Source organism: Centruroides vittatus, unplaced genomic scaffold, assembly GCF_030686945.1.
Source record: "Centruroides vittatus isolate TY-2023 unplaced genomic scaffold, ASM3068694v2 contig_2073, whole genome shotgun sequence".
NCBI lineage: Eukaryota > Metazoa > Arthropoda > Arachnida > Scorpiones > Buthidae > Centruroides > Centruroides vittatus.
This window is the reverse complement of record NW_027121287.1, coordinates 573,492-597,562: the sequence shown is the minus strand read 5'-3', so window position 1 is coordinate 597,562 and position 24,071 is coordinate 573,492. Positions and strand designations below refer to the sequence as shown.

The following is a 24,071-nucleotide window of genomic DNA, read 5'->3' as shown; positions in this document are numbered from 1 at the left end:
TTTATTTTATTATATTTATTAATCTGCTATAAATATATTTTGAGTTTTTTTACATAAAATTTATAAACTTATTATCAAATATAATTTTATTGAGGTGGAGCATTAGCAATATCTCTTTATAGCTTATAGAATTGAGTTAGCTCTCAAAATTTTATTAGTTAATTTTGATCAAACTTTCATTTTACATAATATGAGATGAGGAAATTAAAAATGTAAAAAAATTGGGAGTTCATGATTTCATTTTCAAGATACAGTGGGGTCAAAGTGACAAGGTTGTTAGCATGAGTGCATGTAATTTTTTTAAAATTATTTTATATTCAAGTCAATGATATTGCTTTGGTGACTCATGAAACAATGTTTATTGACTTCCTAGCACTTTGACTCCATTCTTAGTTTGTGTTTGGACAGAAAACAAACTGTGCCTACTGATTTTTGTATAATGAAATTAGTGTTGCCACCAGGCCACTTTTCACCCGGACAAGCCAGTTTTTAAATTCGTGGTCTGGATTAATTATTAATTTGTCTGGTTTTTGTAGAAATTGTAATAAAGCAAATTAAATTTATAAAAATATTTGCGAGTATTTTAACGGTTAAAGACTAACTTCACGCCTCCACCCAAAGTTATCTCCGTCTTATCCCTAGGCTGATGTGACAGAAAATGTACTTTTAAAATTCTAACTTGCAAACATCTCTGGCAAATATTAGGTTTGTTCCAACGCAAGTCTCTAACTGGTTTAAAACTGGTATGCACATTGTTCGGTTCTTGGCTGTAAAATGACATTGTGCATGCCTTGTACGGTTTCAAATTCAAACTAGTTAGGGACTTGTTAGAACAAACCTATTGTAAAGCGAATGTGACAGTTTCAGTTTACAAGTTTATAATTTCTATTTTAATTATTTAATTAATATGACAACTCAAACAAATTGAAAGCCCTAAAAAAGAGGAAGAGAACTTGTAAATTTAATAAAGATTGACTGACAAAATGAATTTCAAAAATGGTTTCGACCTGTTCTAGATATGTTGCCAATTTTGAAAAGCTGGCAACTCTAAATGAAGTGATGAATAAAAGTTTATTAAGTAGTAGTGTTGCATATTACGCTATTGAATTTTTAAATAGATAAAACAATCACTACATTTATTTGATGCATTTAGAATATCTTTTTATATAAATACTAAATATGCATAAAATAACATAAGGTATGATATGCTAAAATATACAAGATTCTCAAAAACATCTCAATGTTTTTAATTCGATAAATAAAATAATCTTAAACCATTATTTCTTAGTTCTAGCTCATATGATTTCTTATGATTTAGTATATTTAATGCTAGGTGTTCAAAATGTTATATTCAATAACTACACCATGATAGAAACCTTAAAATGCAGTAATATTTTTAAATTTTGAATGCTTTTGGTTTGTTTTTTATTGACCTTCTTCAGGATATTATTCATTATCCATTTGACAATGAGAAATTAATTTATAGATATAAACAAATATATTGCTGTGCTGATAGCAAAACTGTTTATTTTCATTTGAACTTTTTAAAATATTGCTGGTTTTATATATTTTTACTATGTCCTTCAAGCAATTATTAGCAATTATTTTTAAATGTATGTACTATTTTTTTTTTAATCTTTTCAATTTGAATTTGTATCTATTGTCTGTTGTCATTTTTAGACTTGATATCATCTCAGAATCAATTTTGTTTGTCTGTCACCCTTTGTTTTTATTGTATATCTAGATTGAGGAAAAAGATATTCCAGTATTGTCTGTTGTTAGAGCCTGAAACATAACATATAGAAAGTACTTAAAAGATTTCTATATTGAATTAATATATATATATACACACACACACATAATTTGAGTTTATCTTGGATAATTGTTAAATCAATTTAGAATAGTTGGTAGTTATGTAGTTATTAGTTGCTATGGTTGAAGTTTTAGCTGCATTAGACTTTTTATTTTGATTTTTGCATTAACGTTAATTTTGTTTTTTAATAATGATTAAATCAGTTAACATTTTTGTTTTCAGATATCTGATATCATTACTGGACAGTCCAATGAAAATCTATCCGCTCGTGAGGTATTGTTAAGATGGGCACAACGAACAACTGATTGTTATCCTAGTGTTAAAGTCACAGATTTTACAACCAGTTGGAAAGATGGTTTAGCATTTAATGCAATTATTCATAGAAACAGGTGAGTAATTTCTCAAAATATTATAAGAAATTAAATACTGTTTTAAAATTACACATTACCATGATAATAGAAAACTGTACATTGTAGACTATGTATTTGTAACACAAATATGATGTTAAAAGCTTTTACACAAATTAACATTTAATCAATCAATTTTCCTTACAATAGATTAAATGATCTGACTGTTATTTTTTTTTCCAATTTTAAGACAAGATAGTTTTTAAAATATTGTTATTAATATCTGTCATGTTTAGCATTTATAACTTATCTCATTTCTTTTAATACTCATTATATATTTGAAGTGAAGCATTATTGAAGCCTCTTCTATATGGCTTACAGAATTGTGTTTATTCTCAAAAATTGATTGATTGATTTTGATTAAACTTTGCCAATCCAAAAATGTAATAAAAAATGAGAGTCCAAGACTTTGTTTTTGAGATATGGTGGGTCAAAGTGACAATGTCTATACTCCCTGACATAGAGTATGCCTAACAGAATATATGGGCAAAAATTTGAAAAAAAAAACACTGTGTGCACCTAATGAAAAATGGGCACCAAAAACAAACAAAAGACAAAAAATGCAATTGATGTCAAGCAAATATAAGGATTGCCTTTCCATGCCCAGCAAGTGCAAGGATGCCAAATTGATGTCCATTTTCTGGTTGACAAGACTGATCTCTTTTTACCTGTGCTGTTTCGGCGATAATGGTTGGGTTTAGGACTATACATAATTTTATTTTTTGTTGTTCGGGCTATATAAAGAGTTGGCAGCACTTTAGAGGGAGGGAAGGGGGTATTTAAGGAATTGCTGATTGGCTGTGCAGCTTTTTTTTTCTTTGTGTGTGTTCGGGTGTTCTGAGGAACTGTGTTGTGTAGTGGATGCAATATTTTGACAGACTTTTATATATCGGGCTAGAAGAGAAGGAATCGGTTTGCATCGGCCGAATTGTTAACCGGGTGATTGGAACATTTGTTTGGTTTAAATCAATTGTTGGTAGTGGACATTTCCCGAGAATTAGTTTCTGTTTGAGACTCACGTGTCTGGGTTGGCCAAAAGGACTGGTACTATATAAAATTCATTGTACAGATGAACCTGTATAGTTCGTAAGCAACTGTATGTGTGCCCTAGTGAACAACTTTGTAAATTTTGTATGTATTGATGTTCTACCTGTACATAAACTTATTGTTAAGTTCACTTTCCTTTTGTCCTTTTTCTCACATGGTAATCATTCACATGAGAAGGAGGACAATCACCTTCACAATCATCTTAATACCAATTATTGTGATCTCCACATACCTCTAGAGGACCACCATTAAATGGGGAGACTTCATTTTCTTTTCTTGCTAACAGGAGATTGCTCAAGATAGTTTTTCTCTTCAAAACAAAAGCAGAATGTCCCATTTTTGGCCCCGTTGACTAGAAAAAAACCATCAATTTGGAAAATTGAAGGGCTCAGAATTATGTGAAAAGAATTAATCACTCAACATGCTCATCTAGAAGATGGGGATCGAAGACAAAAACAATTGGAAGAAGTGGGAAGAGAGGTCACTCCAGTTTAAAAAAGGCAAGGACTGTCTCTTTGCAGCTGACAAGTATAAGGATTGCCTTCTTGCCTGGCTAGCAACTATTTTCTTTTGATCACATACACACATATTCTGTCTCTTTCTCACTCTCACACACATATCCATACATAAGTTCATGCCCTTACATATACAATCAAATATCACATGCTGTTACCTACATATTCAAACACACTTGGGTTAGATGGAGCCAAAGATAATTTATATGTACTTTAGATGTGTATGAAATTAACCTTTCTTTCTATTTTAAGAACAGACTAAATGAAAAACAAAGCCTTGAAACACTGAAAATTTATAAAAATTAATATCATGATATAAAATGTTACTTATTTCATTGTTTCTTGTTCTTAATAAGTGTGACAAACATCAGATAAGTAGAATAATAAGAAATAAACACATCTACTAACAGTTGGAACGTATTATTTCTGGAACACTCATGATACAACAAAGTCGCACGTTGACAGAGGGAAAGTATGGCAATTGGTTAAAAATTGATCCCCAAGATTTTTAATTTTTGGACTTAGGACACCCTGAAACATTGAGAAATGCAAAAAAATTTGGGAGTAATTTCTGTATATATGGGTGTTTGTGTTGTTTGTTTGTTTGTGTGTGTGTGACACGATTTTGTTTACCCTGTTTTGAAGCTTAATAACTGCTGTGCTTTTTGTCAAAAATTTCTGAAATTTTGCAGGGAGCTTTGTTTATTAAGGTAATTGATTGGTGGTGGGAGGTAATGGGGATTGTGCGTATCTCCAGTAGGGTCAGGCTTAATGATGATTTTACTCATTATTAGCATATACAGCTTTTTATAAAACTCATCCCTACCGTCAAAATTAAGCTTTTTTCCATTTTATAATAGTTACTGAGAGGAGCCATATAGACACCCAGTGCCCGACTTTCATCTGTCCTGTCCTTAATAGTTAAAAATATAAAAAGTTTTTTAATAAAATATGATAACAGATGACGCCACCAAAAATTTAAATGTTGCCAGGAAAGTTGAGCAACTTGTTGCTGGTTTATATTTTCATTTATTTATAGTAAATGGAATCACTTGTTTTTATCTCATTACTTATCATAATCCATGTAGGGTATGTTAAGTATTATTTAAATTTCATACAATACATTGATTTGAACTTATGTAATATGCAAAATTTGTTATATAATAAGATGTATTGATTAGAAATAAATTTATTAACTTCCTATAAATGAAAAACAACAAATTTTGTTATTGTTAGAAATTTTTAAAATTATAAAACATGCATTAGTTTATCATTACAATTTTGATACTTATCTTTGTATATCGTTTGAAGGTTGGTTGGACTATTTTAAATAATTAAATAAAGTTATAATTACTATTAGTGAGTTATATATACTTATGTCTATTATAATTATCCAAATTTTATTTTAAGGCCAGAGTTAATAGAATTCAGATCACTTCAAGGTAAATCTCCCAGAGAGAATCTTGAATTAGCTTTTTCGATTGCTGAAAAAGAATTTGGTGTTACAAGGCTTCTTGATCCTGAAGGTAATTATGAAATAATAATTTGTATCAATTTTAATTTTATAATGTTCAGATTAATTGTAATAATATTTATTTATGACATTTATCCTATTCTCTCTCACTTTTTAATATATTTATATTTGTAAATTGCAGATGTTGACACTCCAGAACCAGATGAAAAATCTCTCATCACATATATATCTTCCCTATATGATATTTTTTCAGAACCACCACCTCTTAATCCATATGCGGATGAAGTAAGAGTTATTATAATTTATATTTATATTTTTATTAGTTACAGGAAATCCCTGTTAATTCAAACTTAGATAGTTTGAAAAAATCTTCTTTTCACAAACGTTTTCGAGCTTTCCAAACAGCTCTTCTTCAGGTAGAGAAAAATTAGATAGTTTGAAATTATGTTAGTTCATAACTGTTCTTTTGTCCTGCCCAGGTATATAGAGATTTACACATTAAGGAATTCAGTTAGTTCAAAATATGGCTACTTCAAAATTTAAAGTGAAAATTCTGTCTGAATTGTGGTATGCATACATTAACTCGTTCATTTAGATTGATGTGCCTCTGTGCTGTAAGAGAACAATGGATCAAAAACAACTCTAATTTGGTCAATATAGCTTTGCTTTTACACTAACACATTTTTGGGTGTCACCCATGGACCTACCCTTTTTTCTCTTATCTTGTAAAATACTGTGGCCATTGGCCATATTACTGTAATTAATAATTCTATAAATTTAAGTTAGGCTTAAGGTTTTCTTTGTTTCTTTCCCATTCCTGTTTATGAAAAAAAAACTTTCTTCTTAATTACTTTACTATCTAGCGTTGGATTGATGTCTCCGACAAAAAACAACGTTGTAAAAAAACAAAATAATAAAAAGAAAGGGGAAGAGGGTTAAAAAAAAAGAGAAAAACAAGTAAATGGGAAGGGATCTCGGTTCTCAACGAGGAAGGTCGAGGAGAATGGGCTCTGAGTCGGAACGATGGAAGTTAGGAAGTGAAACGCGACAAGGGAGTTCAAGGAGAAGAAGCCATCCAGTCCATTAAAGGAGGCCAAGAACTTTCTGCTGGACTGTCAGTTTTATCGAATGGATTCGACACTGACGATATTGAGGAAAGTGGATTATTGACGAAAAAACTGGAGAGATCTATTAAAAGTAAAAAGAAAGAGCCAAGAAGAGCATCAACGATAGGAGTAGATGATCAGAGACAACAGTAGCCCTGCCCAGTATCACAGAGCATCCAGAGTAAAGCCCGGGTATTTTCACTTTCTCCTTATTCTGTCCTTATATTCTTTCTTTCTTCCTTCTTATAGTTTGTAAGTAGATTAAGTATAGATATAGACACTTATAATAATAATTGAGTTGTTTTATGTATACCGAATTTTGTATTTTCATCGCCTACATGTTGGGATCCAATGTACAGTACAAAGAACCTGATAATATAGCGAACTAGTTTGTCAATTAACAAGAAAGTGTTTGTTAATCCTTGTTTTGTTCGCGAAAAACGAAACTAATAGCACTTCATTCGCTGTCGGTTATCACAATATGGCTGGTTTTCAGGATTGCAAGATTGGGTTATGAGTAACAGATTGAGATATTTGTAGGGCTCTAGGCTACTACATTTGGGCTGCTTACTTATTTGGGCCACTTTAAAAATAATTTAGGCTATATTTTGAGAAATCTGCTTTATTTTTTTATAAAACCTATCTTGTGACCAGTGAAATTCTCACTGGACACATGCTGCTTACCTTCACTTTTATATTATTATTACTATTAATTAATGAAAATAATGTTCTGTATAAGTAGCCATACTCTGCTTAATAAATTACATCAGTTATGTGGCATTTGGTATATTGTACAGAAATATGTAAATCTCTGATGATTTGAAGTCGTGATTATTTCGTCTCTTGAGTTTCAAACTAACAAGGATTTCCTGTATTTTTTATAGTATTACAATATAAATACAAAGATATTTTATCAAGATAATAAGATTTAAAAATAATTAATTAATGATAATTATATTCAATTATGAGAAAGCAAATTTTGTGAATGTTTAATGAATTTAATGAATTGTTGTATATTAATTATCAACTTATTAAAAGGTGATAGTCATAGCTAGTTGTTATCATGCCAAATAATTCATTAAGCAGGCAAAAAGAGACAGCTCAAAAAAATATCAGTAATAGTTTTGGACAAAAAGTATCTGCTCCATAGCCAAATGATTGCTTTAAATATTCAGGCTATAAATCTGCTATTTTTAATAAAAGCAGATTTATAGCTCGAGAATTTAAGGCGATCATTTGGCTATATATCTATATATATATATTGGGCTTTGAGTTGTTTAATAAATTTATAAGTATCTGCTCTGTAGAAAATGCCATCTCCTAAGGAACAAACATGTTTTTAATGGGCATTCTTACTTTCACTAAGTCGTATATATGCTACATTACTTGTAATTAGAATAAACTTTCTTAATCTCATATAAAATTAATTTAATTTTATCTACAGAATAACAATATTGCCAAAACATTAATTCTACATTATATTTATGAAATAACTTGACTCTTACAATAATCAATAAATAGATTAAACTTATGTATACAGAATATAATCTGTTTTCACAAACAGGTGGACATAATTATTGTTAATTTTTAAATTAACTATAATCATTAGAAATAATTACAAAAATAAATTGTCAGGATACAAGTTGGGATAAGTATGAGATAACATAATTGATTAATATTTATATCATAACAGGAAATAATATGAAGTCAAATACATCTTTTTCTGTTTGCTTTTTTTATTGTTTTTATAGAATGTAAAATTATAATAGAGAGGTTGAGGCCGAAGTTTTAAACACGAAAACGTGTACGTCGGACATTCAGCGCCACTTTCCTGTAAGCCTAGAAGTTTGACAATGGTGTTTGGAATGTCAAGCATGATTCCACTGACTTTCCAAGCATCATTGTCAAACTTCTAGGCTTACAGGAAAGTGGCGCTGAATGTCCGACGTACACGTTTCCGTGTTTAAAACTTCGGCCTCAACCTCGCTAATATGAAAAATTTTACGTATTATAATTTAAATATCAATTATTATTTCATAAAATTAGTTTTGGTCATTTAGTAAATATTTTTATTATCTTATATCACTATAAAATAAATAATTTTATATATTAAAAAAGAGGATTTACTAATTCATATCTTAGAAACATTGTGTATCTGAATCCATTTCATCTGATATAATTTATCTAAATCCAGAATTACAAAGTTAATAATATACTCTTTTAATTTCATATAGTCAGAATTTGTTAAAGCTTACATTTTTTATCATTTATTCTCATTAATTTTTGAATGTACAATTTAAAATATCAGTAGTAATATATCTGGTTGAAATTACAATTAATTTGAACAGTCAAAAAAATTGAATAAGTAATAATTTATTATTTAATATTGACTGTTATTTTAGAAAAAATAGTTTCATTTATATTGAATATTATTAAATATTAAAAATTTAATTTTTTTTTATTTTTTGAAATTAATTTATAATTTTTTTAAATAAATATTTAGAACATTATTAAATAAAAAAGTTATAGAATTAAAATTCTTCACAAAATTTATGATATATTTTAATTAATTTAAAATTTTGAAATATACTTGTTGTTTAAGTTGATCAAATTATATTAATTATAATAATTATGTTAGATTAATATAAATATTAAATTTTTAGGAAAAATTCCATAAGATAACAGAATATAAAGAAATGGCAAATGTTTTGTACATTTGGATACAGGAATCTACAATAATGCTCCAGAATCGCAATTTTCCAAATTCGCTCATGGATATGAAGGTAAGATAATAAATTTATTTAACATTTTAAAATAATTACAAAATTCTTTTAGTGTTGTATACACTACATTACATATTATTGTATAAAACTTTTCAATATAAACACATTTCGATTTTTATAGGGTAAAAGAAACACCAAAAAAATTAAAAGAGTGTCTTCATAATTTGTCCTCTTCACACACCTCAGGAACACAACTAAGTCAAGTGGTGGTGTTGACCTTAATTTAGAGGTTCTTTGCCTTCCTATGTAGAACTTATTAAAATCATATCTCTGGTCAAGGACGTCGCCAAGGGGGGGCAGGAGGAGGCAGCTGCCCTCCCCTAGAAATTCGAAAAAAATTATTTAAATGCTAAGTTTTAATTAAAATAATCTTCTTAGGCTTCTTGTAAGTTAAAAAAAAATGTTTTAACTAAGATATTTCTTTTCTGGTACATAGTAAATGATTAAAACTTTATGAATCGTTTTTATTTTACCTACATACAATTCATATCCTCTATCAATTTACACCATCTTGTCTCCCCTGGCCCATTGGCTGGTGTCGTCCTTGTCTCTGGTGGTACACAATGTAAAAATATATTTATGTGCCACCACTAGAGGGATGATTTTAAGAAGTTATACATAATGAGATGGAGAAGAGCATCCAAACAAAAATTAATTTTGATATTTGACTTTGTTTTCCTGAGGTATGTGAAAAAACAAATTATGAAGATTCACTTTTAATTTGTTGGAATGTTTCTTCTATCCTAGAGAAGTTTTTAGTCATACATTTGTCTGAGATTTTACCAATAGCACATTCTTATTTATTTCAGTAATTATTAAGTCCACGAAAGAAAATATGTGATTGATTATGTTATTTCTCAAATAAGTTCTATTCTTAATCTTTTCAATGTGCTAAACATTTCTATGGATTATTTTTAATAGAAATAAAATTTTTACGTGCAATATAAAAATGATATAGAAAAATTAATAGCATTTAAGTTTTGAATTCTGGATTAGTATAAGTTATTTTGGTAATACGAGTCATTAATTTATTTGGGATTTATTTGCATATAATAAAAATGGTATATAAATCTGAAAAAGTAAATATTTAAGAAGTGCTGTTTAATTATTGTTTGATAAATCAACCTTAATAGAAAGAAATAAAATCTATATAGATCTTACAAAGCAAAAAAGAAACAATGATTTTTCTGAAATTCTTTTAAGAAAAAAAAAGTTTAAAAGCTTGATTAATTGTTTTACAGCAGTATTTCTCTTTGGCTAGTCCAGGGATATTCAACCTTTTTATACATACTGCCTGCTTTTGTATCTTTGTTCTTTGTTGGTGGTAAAATTTTCTAACCACCTACTGTTTCCACAGTAAGTTAATTTAGCGCAACTGCAAAGTACTTGTAATTTTTGAGTGCTGGTTTAGTAAAAATATGTAGTTAAATTTCTCTTTTTATGTATATTTTGCATATGTTTATAATACACAGAAATTTTTTTTGCCAGTACGCTAAGTGTTTTTTTTTTTTTTTGTCAAACTGAAAAAAGTAGCTAAATCTGGCAATGCTGACACCACCATGAAACAAGCTCAACTTGAGTGATGGCTACTGTTACAGTCAGCCTGCTCCATCAGTGAGTCATAGATGTGCGGTGATAACGGAAAGTAGCTTTGGCATCGGACAAAATTCCTACAGAACCACCTTGAGAGCTCAAATCGCCCACTAGTGGGTGGTAGGGACCAGGTTTACTACTACTGGGCTAGTCCATGGACTGATGCCAGTCTACAAAACAATTTCACCAGTCTGCAGAAAAATATTTGACCATACTGACGCTAGCACAATTGTTTACGGGTGACATTTAAATTGTAATATAGTTATTGTACATACTTTGTTACATACAGTAACTCTACATAAGGTTTAATTATAGAAAGATAATTACCAACATGGGTACCTACATAAGCACATATAAGCAAAATAAATAATCATAATTTATAGTTACATATAAATTATGTCCACAATGAGAAAATTATGTCCTTGTCCACGATGAGAAAAAGGTTGAGAAACACTGTTTTATAGGATAGCTATAACTCAAAGTTATTTTACTTTCTGAGATAATTTAAATATTAGATTATTTCCAACTAATTATCTTACATCATATTATGATTATTTGTATTCTGTTGTAACAGTTTTTATTTTATATTTGAAGGAGTTAGTTTATAATTTTTTAAACTAAGAAATATCGTTGCTGTCACAATTTTACTTATTAAAACTTTCACGTGATTCCTCTGCATTTAATATCTAACAAGAAAATATTATTACATTTGTTATTTTTAATTACAATTATGATTTTATATTGGTACTGTATTTTTAATTAATATAACATATGGATTTTAAATGATTTTAAAGTCTAATAAAAAAATAAATTTTTGTAGGCATTACTTTCAGAATGTAGTAGGTTTCGGTCAGAAGATGTTCCTCCTAAATTACGCAATAAACAACGCATTGGACACTTGCATCGTGAAATACAGGTTAATATTGTTTTAAAATGTAATATGACTTTATAATTTATCATGTTTGTGTTGAAAATTTCTTATTAATTAAAATTCCTTATGCTTAATTAAATTGTATATTAAATTATTTTTGTCATTTTTTGTGTTATTATATCCTAATTTATAATTCTTATATGATGCTAATTTTTTCATTTATATAGTATCTTATCTTTAAGAAACTACCATATTTACTTGCATATAGGACAAGGTGTGACTTTAAAGATCAAAATAAAGAAAATTAGATTTATTAATACAATTCTAATTTTATATCAAATGCACATAAATGCACACATTGTCCTGCGCAAATTACTGGCATTTTAAACTTTAAGGAAAAATCTTGTAAAATCGACAACTTAATTTGTTCATGTAAAGCTGGACAATCCTAAACCTTTTTTGCCTATTCTTAACAGTCGAATCCACTCTCTTTTGATTACACTTATGAGTTTCTCCAAATTCTGATTTCTGAATAATCACGTTTTCACCTGGCAATAAATTTAAACTTATATTGGGCTCCCATGTGATTTTGGAATTTAATTCAAAAGCTTTGCTTTTCCTATTGCTATTCATCTTTACTCCTGACAATACATAAGAAGGATTCAATCAACCCAAATAAAATACTTTTGTTTTTAAACACCAGAGGGTGAGTATCCAGTAAAAAAATGCAAATACACAGTTTATGAAAAATTGTTGCAAAAACGCAAAGAATCCTTTGCTTGTGCGTATAGGATGACCTAGGTTTTTGAAGTGGTGAAAAATGAATAAAAAACCTCATCTTATATGCAAGTAAATACAGTAATCCTATTATATAGATATATAACAAATAATATTGAAGCTATTTAATTTCAGAAAATATTTAAAGAAATTCATTTAATACAAATTGAAGATTCATTAAAATTTGATAACATTGAACATTTATGGAATAAAATGATTATTGCTCATCAAGAGAGAGATCAAGCAATTCGTGCAGAAATTACTAGGTAATATATACTATACTTTCATTTATAAATAAAAATGGCTATATTTATTAATATTAATTAATTATATTAACTAATATTTTAATTAATTAATTAATATTATATTTAATTATTCTGCATTCTTACAATTTAGTATTGAATTAATACCCAAAACAAAAATGATGACATAAATGCATAGAAAACATGTATAAATAATTAACTTATTGGTCTAAAAACAGTAATTTATAGAGCCAAATATATTCATAGAAAGTTTTTAAGAATAAATATAATTTCATTATAAAGAATGAATTAAAAGATTATGCTTTATCTGTGAAAATAATATTACAATATAATTTATCTTTTAATATTTATTGGGAAAATTGCTAACTAGAAAAAATAACAGATGAGTTTTACTCATAAAATGAATTTTGTACAATTGTAAAATGATTGACTTTAAATATTGTTTTAAATATATTTATAATTCCACATAATATGAATACAAAATTTTAATATGAATTTAATCTTCTTAAAATATAACACTTCTTGGTTAATATCATTAACTAGTAATTAAGGCTGCAAATAAATAAATTAAAAATTTTTGTATAATATACAGTGATACCTCGGTTTTCGTTGACTTCGGTTATCGTCGGTTTCAGTTTTTGTTGAATTTTTCACAAAAAATTTGTCTCGGTTTTCGTTGATTGCCTCGGATTTTGTCGGTGTGCCCAAGTGACCTCACTGCTAATTTTGCGAAAATAAAGGGCAATCCATGTGTTTTCCAGCTTAGTATGATGTTATTTCTCATTCTGTGAGCATTACCTGACGACGGCCCACCATTGGCCAACGTTTCTGTTCCCTGAACACTGGGAATTCGGTCATGGGTTTGCGCTTCACCAGGATGGGCTAGTCAGGACAGGCTGGTCATGTGGAGTTTTCTGGGTTTTCTTCACGTCTGTAATGCCTGAATAGGGACCAGTTACCCTTAAATGGTTAAACAGTTACTCCCGGAAGGCATTATTCCCCATGATACAACCATCATAAACTCATATAACTACTATTACATGACAATTATGTCACACTCTACCAAGGGGCGATATAGGCTAGAAGCTCATGTCCAACTAACTTCTACAAGATAAGACATTATCCCGTGCATCTAGCCAAACAATTCCATTGATTTCCTTTAGATTAGTTTTTTATATTAATTTCTTATTGCTTTTAGTATTTAACGCTATTTTAATTCTCTATAAAATGTGTTTTCGGTATGTATTTTGGACTGTCTAGAATGAATTAATTGGATTTACATTGATTCATATGGAAATAATTGGCTCGGTTTTCGTCGGTTTTGGATTTCGTCTAGTGTTTTCGGACAAATTATTGATGAAAACCGAGGTATCACTGCATATACTTTTTTAGTTTTATTTTCTATTATTAATATATAAAATTTATCAAATAAAACAATTTTGCAGGTTAGAAAAATTGCAACGTCTTTCAGAAAAAATTCAACGTGATATTAAAAAATGTCAAACTAAATTAAATGAAGTTGAGAAAAGGATTCCTGAGGTATTTGAAATATTATTTAAAGTAATAAAATAAATAAATTGTTATTCTGATTTTATAATTTCTTGCTTTCAGGAAGAGAAAAAGCTTAATCGTTTACATCCTATGGATGCTAAAAACTTATGTGATCACATTGAAGCTGAACTAAAAATATTAGAAGAAAATATGAAATCCATATTAAAAGATGTAAAAACTCTTTTTGAGAATGACCATCCTCAAGCTCCTGAACTTCAACAGAGGTAATTATTGTTGATGTTTCTGTTTTAGAATAAAAATATTTAATCTATAAAACAAAAATAGATATTGAATCTTATAACTATCATTCTCAATGATAAAATTAATTTGTGTGTTTATTTTTTAAATTTAGTATTATTTTGTTAAATGTCATAATCAAATTAAGCCTATACTATATTTATCATATATTACATACTATGAATATCTGGACAGCCAGTGATTTACAAACAATTATTTTCTAGAAATTAGTAATGAAATATGAAATCTTTAATCTGTATTCTCTAATCCTAATGAAATATTTACCTGTAACACTTTGTATGTTTTATTTTATTAGTCTTTCAAAATAATGACAATTCAGCTTTATCATTTATGTGATGTGTTCTATATACTTGAAAATACAGTTTATCTTACAGGTTTTCAATGGAATTAAATTCTGTGCTCTAAACTAGCTAATAAACTTTTTGATGTTTTTATTATAAAATTAGATTATTACAACACAAGCGTAACACAGAATATTGTCCTATTAAACAAGATATGGGCCATTCGTAAAGTAGTGCCACAATATATAGATAATACATGATTGCACTGGATATTTAGGCAGACCTTAATATTTGTAGTTTCATTATAATCAAGCAATGATTCAAGGTCAAAACCATGAAAAACAACCCTAGATCATTATATGTTTGATATTATGCTATTAAATACATTCTTCATATATTTTTTTAATCTTTCGTACTGATTAAATTGTGCATAAATTTGTTAAAATTTATTCTTATTTTAATATTATAGTTATATTTTTATCTTGCTAATATTAATATTAAATTTAATTCTAAATTTCAAATAAAATTAAATTGTAAATTAAAACATTAAATTTATATTATATGTAATATTTTACTCACATTTATTTAATTTAGTAAAAAAAAAATTAAACTAATTTACTGAGAAAGTAAATTCTGAGTATTTATTGATAGAGTATTGATAAACTTGTAATAAAAATGTTACAAATAAAATTTTGTAATTTATTCAAGTTTTTTTTAATGTTTTAAAGAATAAAACTAAATTTACGATATTTTAAAAATTTATTAGAACGCAAGAATTACATGAGCAGTGGGTTAGTATTCGTCTTATTTTCCAAACGCAGCTACTCCAGCCTTTATCCACACGTTCCTTTAAAGTAGAAGAACGTAAAATTACCAAACAACGACATGTTGTTTCAGAACAAAGAGTGGTTGAAACAACGAAATCTCTTCAAGTTCTTCAAGATACTGTTGATGTAATGAACAGCAAATTGGTAACTATTTTTTTCTGTTATAAATTGACAAAATGACAGTTATTTTAACATTAACTAAATGGTTGATAAGCTAAATATAGCAAAATTTTTATTGACTGCTTAAATATGTAGTATTAATTTTAAGTTTTGTTTTTTTATTATTGATAGATTTATGATAATACATAAAGGTATTTCATTAAAAATTTAATGATTAAAAAATTAAATAAATATGCAGATATTTTAATACACACTATAGTAACTGTAATTGAAAATAAGAGACTGTATCTAAATATATTAAGAATTTAGAAATTTATGTTATAAAAGTATGTTCATTTAGCAATATAGTGATTGTTTCAAAACTCACTTAAAAATTATTTTCACACACAATTAAATAATATTTTAAATATACGGAATTTTTGGAAATGATTATAATTAGTATAAACTTTGAGATTTTGTGTAATGTATGTTTTATAAAATTTTTGCAAAATATAAGAGTTGCCCAAATGAAAAATGGGCACACATCAGAACTGGCAAACATTTATTGCAAATGTAAAAGAAAGCTCCATATTTGTTTAGGCAAAGATCCGAACATCTCACAAGCAGATCAATACCCCTCACATAGAATTCTGGTGGCTGCTGATAAAAAAATTCTTCGACCTTGTCCTTCACCATATTGTCCAACACAGATTTTTGCCCTCGCAAAGCTTTCTTGAGAGGTTCAAAAATGTGAAAGTTGTAATGCGAGTTGTAACTTATGTCACTTCTGATTATATTTTCCACCGCAGCAATTGATGCAGCAGGATTACGGATGTGCCTGACCTAGTCTTAGTTTATCCTGAATTGACTTGCAGACTTCTCTGTAACTCTTGTGTGGTCATTCGTTATGTAATGTGATGTCCGCGAAGGAACCGTACAAATAAAAGAAAAGACACACGAAAACTTTCTATATTACACAATCTTTTTTTTATTCACGATGAATGGGTTCAGTTTTAAGGAATTCCAATTGTTCTTGCAAAACTTTACAAAATTTGAGGTGCATTGTGTAGGGATTCTTGTCGGGTTTCCATACAAGTCGGGAATATAATTTTACACTCGGAATAATTGTGTAACAATCTTCTTAGCCTAACCACGTATGTGAATCTTACTTAATTAAATCTTAAAACTACCTTAAAACTAACTTAACTTAGGGAAGTGAAAATAGAGAAAGGAAAATGAAGAATGGGGACGAATGGAAGTCTACAGTCACTTGGGATTTGTTCTTTTGTCCGTGCCGATATGCTCTTTGGATAGGAGTTTTTTCAGAGGTTAATGTTTTGTTAATGTACTGCCTAAGTACAATTCTTTCCCCTACCAACCTATACTGTTCTCTCAGTTTCTCAAAGGTGTCCTTGGGCCTTTCACTAATATGGAGTTCCTTCCGTTCCTTCTTTCTTAACAGTCTTTGTTCCCTTAATCTTCTCGTCGAGATCTCCCTTTGACCTTTTTAGCAGAGCATCTAACTCCTTTGGTCTCTAGCCAAAAACTGATCAATTCGCCAGTCATTTTTCACCTGGTCACCTTATCTCCAATTGTTCTCTTCCTGTTCGTGGAATGGCTAATCTTACCTAAAGGCAATAACGGTTGTCCTAGAAAGTTCCAGAAAAAGATAGAAGAAAGGAATAGAAGAAATCACAGAAATAGAATAGAATTATGACTATATACAAATACAGTAGAGAACCGAAAATCGGAATCAATTGGGGACTGGGGTTGTTCAGATTAGTGATTTGTTCTGATTACCGATTATGTACGAATAAATATATTAACCTGTCTGATGTTCAAATTTTTCTCCGTTGCGTGTCGCTTCGTGTTGAATTTTTCTCCGTTGCGTGTCGCTTTGTGTTGAATTTTCGTCGATTTTAAGCCCACTGAAAATTTTTATAATAATAATCGAGGCTATCGTATCGTTAAAAATTATTTCTGCATTTTGTACAAACAAAATAAATATATTGAAGAATATAAAAACATAAAAATTATACTTTAGAAGTAAATTTAGTATCAAAAACGTTTGATTCAGCACGACACAGTCTGACTGAAAATCGTTCCGATTACCAGCGATTCCGATTACCGGGGTTCTGATTAACGAGTCTCTACTGTATACATGTTTTAGTATATACATATATATATATATATATATGGCCAATAGTCACACTTGCACCAATTATTCACTGCTGTTCATCCTAAACAAAGTTCATCATAAATGTGCTTCATTTGTCTATAGATGTCAGCACTCCTATTTTCTTTGGCCACTAAAAGCAGAACTATCAGCCATTGTTCAATTCTGGACACTTCTATCATACATTAATATGCAAATTACTGGAGATAAAATCTATTCTCGCCAATACTTAATGCAACTCATGCTTCGCCTATGCTGAGCTTACCCACCTGTAAAGTGGCCCACCAATTGCTACATTGCACAATGAAATATGACACATATCCACTTCTCATTTGGGCAATCCTTATATAATAGATCTAAACTTCTAAATTGCATCAGATGAATATTAAGGAAAAAGAAATTAATTGAAAACACACACAAAATTTATTTCTAAAATTAACTGTTAAAATTTTATGTTCAAATCATTATATACATTACATTACATTTCATCTCAATGTCAGATGTGGTAGCTGTATATACGTAATGTGAATGTATGTCTCTTTAATCCGAATAAATAAATCTTGTAGACTTTCTCACAGCTATCAGGTTAGGTACTCCTTTATTGGAAATTACAAATGCATTTCGGGCCTATGTAGCATTTAAGCCCCTCCTTAGTGTAATGCTACAGAAGTATTAAAAATAACAAAAAACTTAGTTAATTTACAAAAAACGCATGTGTAGATGATCTTACAGACACAAAAAACTTCTTTACATACCTTTGAAGGCAGAGGAGTGCCTTTCAGATTTTTAAAATGCAAATATGGGTGTGTGTCGAGTTACGTGTCAATTTCACTTTGCACTATTGTCACCCAACACACATCCATGTTTCAGACAATCACATTAATTGTCTGAAACAACAATTAATCTATAATTTTTTTAAAATTTTTAATGTATTTAAATGTATTTCAACTTTATTATAAATATAAGTGACACAAGAATAGATTTAGAAAATTGAAATAACCATCTTAATACAATATCATGTTTCCTTAAATACATTATCTAATATATAAATTTAAATATGTGTGCTTATATGCATGTCAATATAATTTTGCTTTATATTTTATAGAATCATCTAAATGAAATTTCCTGTGGAAATGATCTTAACAGTATCCAATCCTGTTTAGACCAACTTAAAAATGAACAAAGAATACTGGACCAATATAAGAAGAAACTTGATCAATACAGAGCCCAAAAAGTAATAAATTATTAATTTAAATTTTTCTTTCCCAAAATGTCAACTACATTGATTGTTAGATGACATTTCTTATTCTAAAAATTTATTTTTGTGTAATAAAAAAGAGGTTTAAAAAGTTTCAAAAATATGAATATAATTAGGGACAATTCAATTAATTTATTTGAATGACTTATTAAACTTTGAAAAGTGAATATATATTTGTAAAAATTAGATTTTAAACTAAGGAAGAAAATACAACTTAATTAATATTCATATTTTGAATCCAGATTTTTAAAACTTCATTAAATGTATGAATAATAAATGACTCAAAGAAATTATGTTTCCATATTTAGATTTATAAAATATTTAATTTTTATTTATCTATTTTGTTTTATTAATGCAATTATAAAGTTTTATACCTGTATTATGATCACAATTTTCTTAAATATGCATTTTTACTTTACTTGAAGAGTCAAGTCAAAGATGATGAACAAGAACTATACTGTACGTTATTAATACAAATGGAAAATATTTATACACAATTAACAGTGAGTGATATTTTTATTTATAATTTTTAAATCCAACTAATTTAGTTGACATACTATAATTTTGTCATCGTATTTTAATAATTCATTGTTTATATCAAAATTTTTTATTTTTAAACAAATATTTTTTATTAAATGCCATTAGATTATCATTTTTTTAAATTAATGATTGAAATAATAATATTAAAAGAACAAATCTACAATTTTTTCTGAAATACTAAACTGAAAGAATACTAAAAGAAAATTTACTATATTTATTTTATTTTCAATTGTAGATTGTATATGAAAGAAGATTAGTTGAAATGACATCACTTTTGGAATTTGCACAATTAGTAAACAATGAACTGAAATGGATTGGTGAAAAGGAAAAAACTGAAATTAATAGAGATTGGTCTGCTAAAAATCTAAATATTGTACAAACAGAACAGCATTTAGAGGTAAGTTTAAAATATATATTTAGTTTTTAAAGCTATTTTCTTTTTATCTATTAAGGGAGAAAAATTATGATATAATAGCCATGTAATACAAATAAAATTACTAATAAAACTTATAGATAAAAATTTCGTGCTTAGTACAAATAACAAAACAACACCAGTAATAGGCAGCAAATAATATACTTTTACTAACTAGCAAACATAACAAACATTTTCAACGATTTTAAATCATCATCATCAGGTTGAAAAGCAGTGAAATATATATATGAAAATTTGAACATTCATTTCATTTTTCAAATTTTCATATACTGATGTATATTTTATTGCTTTTCCCCCTGATGATGATGATTTAAAATTGTCAAAAACATTTGTTTTTGTTTTTTTTTACTTAGTAAAGTATATTATTTGCTAGATATTACCTGTGCTGGTTCATTATTTGTATTTAGTTAAACTCAGTTTCAAATGTAGCATAGTTATCATTTCATGCTTAGGCAACATAACTGCAATTGCAGTTTAAATTTGTTAAATTAATAAATAAATGTTATTAATACTTTAAATTAATGAGTCTAAAACTATACTCTGGACAGTTTTTCTAATCCTGTCTTTATGACACTAATTCTATAGGAAAATAATTTTCTATATTATTGTAATATATATTCTCATTTTCAAAAACATTCTAGCAATTTATGTTTGGAAAATAATTTTGGGTTGCAATTTCAAAATTTGTAGATCTATAAATTCCCACTGTCATCTGTTTTTCCTTAATCTTGAGAAAGGCGTTAGATAGATGAAATCTGAGACCAAATGTGGAAAGCTTAGGGGCAGGAGGTCCCAATTAACTGTATATGAACTAATGATGCAAACTGGAAGTCATGTTTAAAATATGATTAGTTAATATTTGGAGATAAAGAAGAGAAAATAATATAAACTATGAAAGTAGACAAAAAAATTTATTAACCAATTAAATATATTTTTAATATAATATTAGATAAGATCAATTTTATGATTTAATTTAAATACATTTATGGAATTATTTTTACTAGGTTTTAACAACTGAACTTGAAAAACGGGAATTACAATTTAATGATATACAGAGGAAAGGAGAAACATTACTTGCACAAGATCATCAAGCTTCCAAAACTATTAAGGTATGACTGAATAAGATAAAAAAGAATTTTTAAGTTAAATATTTGATCAATGTATTTAGTTATTGAAAACATGTCTGTGAAATTATATTATGAATGAAATTTCATATATATATATATATATTACATAGTGTTTTGAGATTTTTAAGATTTGTCATATATTAATTTTATGTGGCAGCACATAATGTAAATGCCATCAAAAACAACACCCCTGATAAGAAAAAAATTTGGATAAAACTACATTCATTATTATATCAAAAATCATACTAAAATTAATAAATAATTTCAATTGATAGGCATTAAAAACTTTTACAATTATCATTTAGTTTATTTATAAATTATTGACATTTACATTGAATTGTTAAACAAATTCTTTTACCAAATAAAATCAAGTTAAATGTAATATTCATCTTCAAAATTATTTACATTTGGCAAGCGCATGGCAAGTGAAGGTTGCCAGTTCAAGCTGCACCCTGGATCAGTTCTTTTATTCCAGAAGGTTCTAAATTTATTTAATAATGTATTTAACTTATAATTATTAATTTAGTTAAGAGATGATGCCTAACATCTACCTCTAGTAACAAATTACTTTATATCAATCATTTAATTAGCCAGATTATAGCTTGATATTTAAGGCAATTGCTAGTTATTTTTGTTTTATTATTTATATCAGGCCTGGCCAACCCAAATTGTTTTGTGGGCCACTTTGATCACGCATAACATTATGGTGGTCCACAATTTAGGCAAACATGCTTTTAAAAAAGTAAAACAAATACAAAATGAATAAGATTTTATTGTTATACCAAGAGTTTGTACTCTCATTTGCGCATTATAACAATGACACATGCAAATTTTCATTTATTTAATTGTTTTGGTATACACATAATGGGAAACACAAGTTTTAATAGATATATAATATCGCTTAGCGGGCCACACAATTTAATGTGACGGGCCGTGGGTTGGCCAGGCCTGATTTATATCAATAAAAAAAAAAAATGCTGTATATTTCTTCTATTTTGTATTAAAGAGTTTGAGAACTCTGATTAATTTCACAATAAGAAATATAGTAACTTGAAACAATAGTTTTTTAAAATTATGTTTAAACATCAATTTTTTTTTTATCATCAAATCTTACTTTCAGACATTTAATTAATAATAATTTATTTTTTGTTTTATTTTAAATTTTTCAGTTAATAATAAAATTTAGTTAATGAAAATGAATTATAAATGATGTATAAATTACACATGAGTCACAAATAGAAAAAAAATAAAACAAAAGTTACAAATCAAAATTAACATTTCTAATAATATAAAATATAGATTTTAATTAATTATGATTTATTCCAATATTTTAATTAAATTTTCTTTTTATGTTATAGTTATCATTGTGAATAATCAAATACCAACTTCATAAAATTCATATTAGTGTATATTTAAAGATATCTTCAATATAAATCTATAGAAATATAAAGTTCTTTCCAAGATAGATATCTCAATTTCTAGAATATCTTAGCTTAGTTATAAGTAATTTATTTCTCAGGTCATCATTAAATCTTTTTCTTTGATTTAAATATTAATGCAGAATAAAGTGTAAATACAATATATGTTATTTTCTATTGCTGTATAATAATATTTGAAGGTAGGTTTTATATAATTACAAAAAATAATAAATTATATTTATTATTTTTTGTAATAATAATAACATCTGGAAAGATTAGGGTGCAAAAGGAAGGTTGGTGGTGGAATGAAAATGTGCAACAAGCTGTTCAAGTAAAGAAGGAGGCAAAACGGAAGTAGGACAGGACACATACTGAGGAAGATAGATTTGCGTATAAAATGGCAAAGCGTGAAGCTAAGAGAGTAGTGGCACAGGCAAAGGCAGGAGCATATGCGAATTTATACGAGGAGTTGGATACAAGGGAAGGACAGAAGAAAATATATCGTTTAGCCAAAATCAGGAATAGGGCAACGAAGGACATTTCGCATGTAAGGCAGATCAAGGACACAACGGGGACGGTCCTTCGAAGGGAGAACGATATAAGAGAAGGATGGAGGGCATACTTTGAGGGACTTTTGAATACAGAGAATGAAAGAAAGAACAGAGAGAAAGGAAGCCAAAACATGGGCATGGTACAGATGGTAACCAGAGAAGAAGTGAAAAGGGCCCTAAAGAGGATGAAGAACGGTAAAGCGGAGGGCCCAGATGGAATTCCTGTAGAGGTGTGGAAGTCATTGGGGAGGAAGGGCATTGACCTGCTATGGGACCTATTCAAAAAAGTCTTTGAGCAGGAAGAAATACCTAACGAATGGAGAGAAAGTATACTTGTACCTATCTACAAAGGAAAAGGGGATGTTCAAGATTGTAAAAACTATAGAGGAATAAAGTTGATGTCCCACATGATGAAGATTTTGGAAAGGGTTTTGGACGGAAGGTTGAGAGCAGAGGTGACCATTGCAGGAGAGCAGTTTGGATTCATGCCAGGACGGTCAACAGTTGATGCCATTTTTGCCCTTCGGCAAATGTTGGAAAAATATTGGGAGAAGCAAACCCAGCTGCATATGGCGTTCATTGACCTGGAGAAAGCTTATGATACGGTGCCTAGACAAGAACTCTGGAGGTGTCTAAGGGAAAAGCTAGTGCCTGAAAAGTATGTTAGATTGATACAGGAACTGTATAGGGATGTGGCCACAAAGGTTAGGAGCTGTGTTGGAGTGTCCCAGTGCTTCAAGGTGGGAGTTGGTTTACATCAAGGGTCAGCACTGAGCCCCTTCTTGTTTAACATGCTGATGGAGGTGATCACGGACGGGGTCAGAGAAGAGGCGCCTTGGACCATGTTGTATGCAGATGATATCGTTCTGTGTGCCAAGACTAAAGAGGAGCTGAGGGTTAAAT

General features: G+C 28.5%; 1 protein-coding gene across 11 annotated transcripts in view; it reads left to right on the top strand.

The window, feature by feature from the left end:
* LOC136970639 (microtubule-actin cross-linking factor 1-like) overlaps nt 1–24,071 on the top strand; it is a 157,372-nt gene that overhangs the window by 46,028 nt on the left and 87,273 nt on the right. For all 11 annotated transcript variants that reach the window (XR_010880010.1, XM_067265095.1, XM_067265096.1 and 8 more), the window contains 13 exons: nt 2,036–2,202; nt 5,193–5,308; nt 5,438–5,541; nt 9,026–9,145; nt 11,559–11,654; nt 12,522–12,652; nt 14,095–14,188; nt 14,261–14,424; nt 15,506–15,710; nt 18,947–19,075; nt 19,525–19,602; nt 19,875–20,036; nt 21,077–21,181. Coding sequence is in view for 10 of the 11 variants with exons in the window: in XM_067265095.1 (XP_067121196.1) it covers nt 2,036–2,202; nt 5,193–5,308; nt 5,438–5,541; nt 9,026–9,145; nt 11,559–11,654; nt 12,522–12,652; nt 14,095–14,188; nt 14,261–14,424; nt 15,506–15,710; nt 18,947–19,075; nt 19,525–19,602; nt 19,875–20,036; nt 21,077–21,181 (1,671 nt within the window). In the remaining variant the exon portion in view is untranslated. The remainder of the gene's footprint in view (nt 1–2,035; nt 2,203–5,192; nt 5,309–5,437; nt 5,542–9,025; nt 9,146–11,558; nt 11,655–12,521; nt 12,653–14,094; nt 14,189–14,260; nt 14,425–15,505; nt 15,711–18,946; nt 19,076–19,524; nt 19,603–19,874; nt 20,037–21,076; nt 21,182–24,071) is intronic.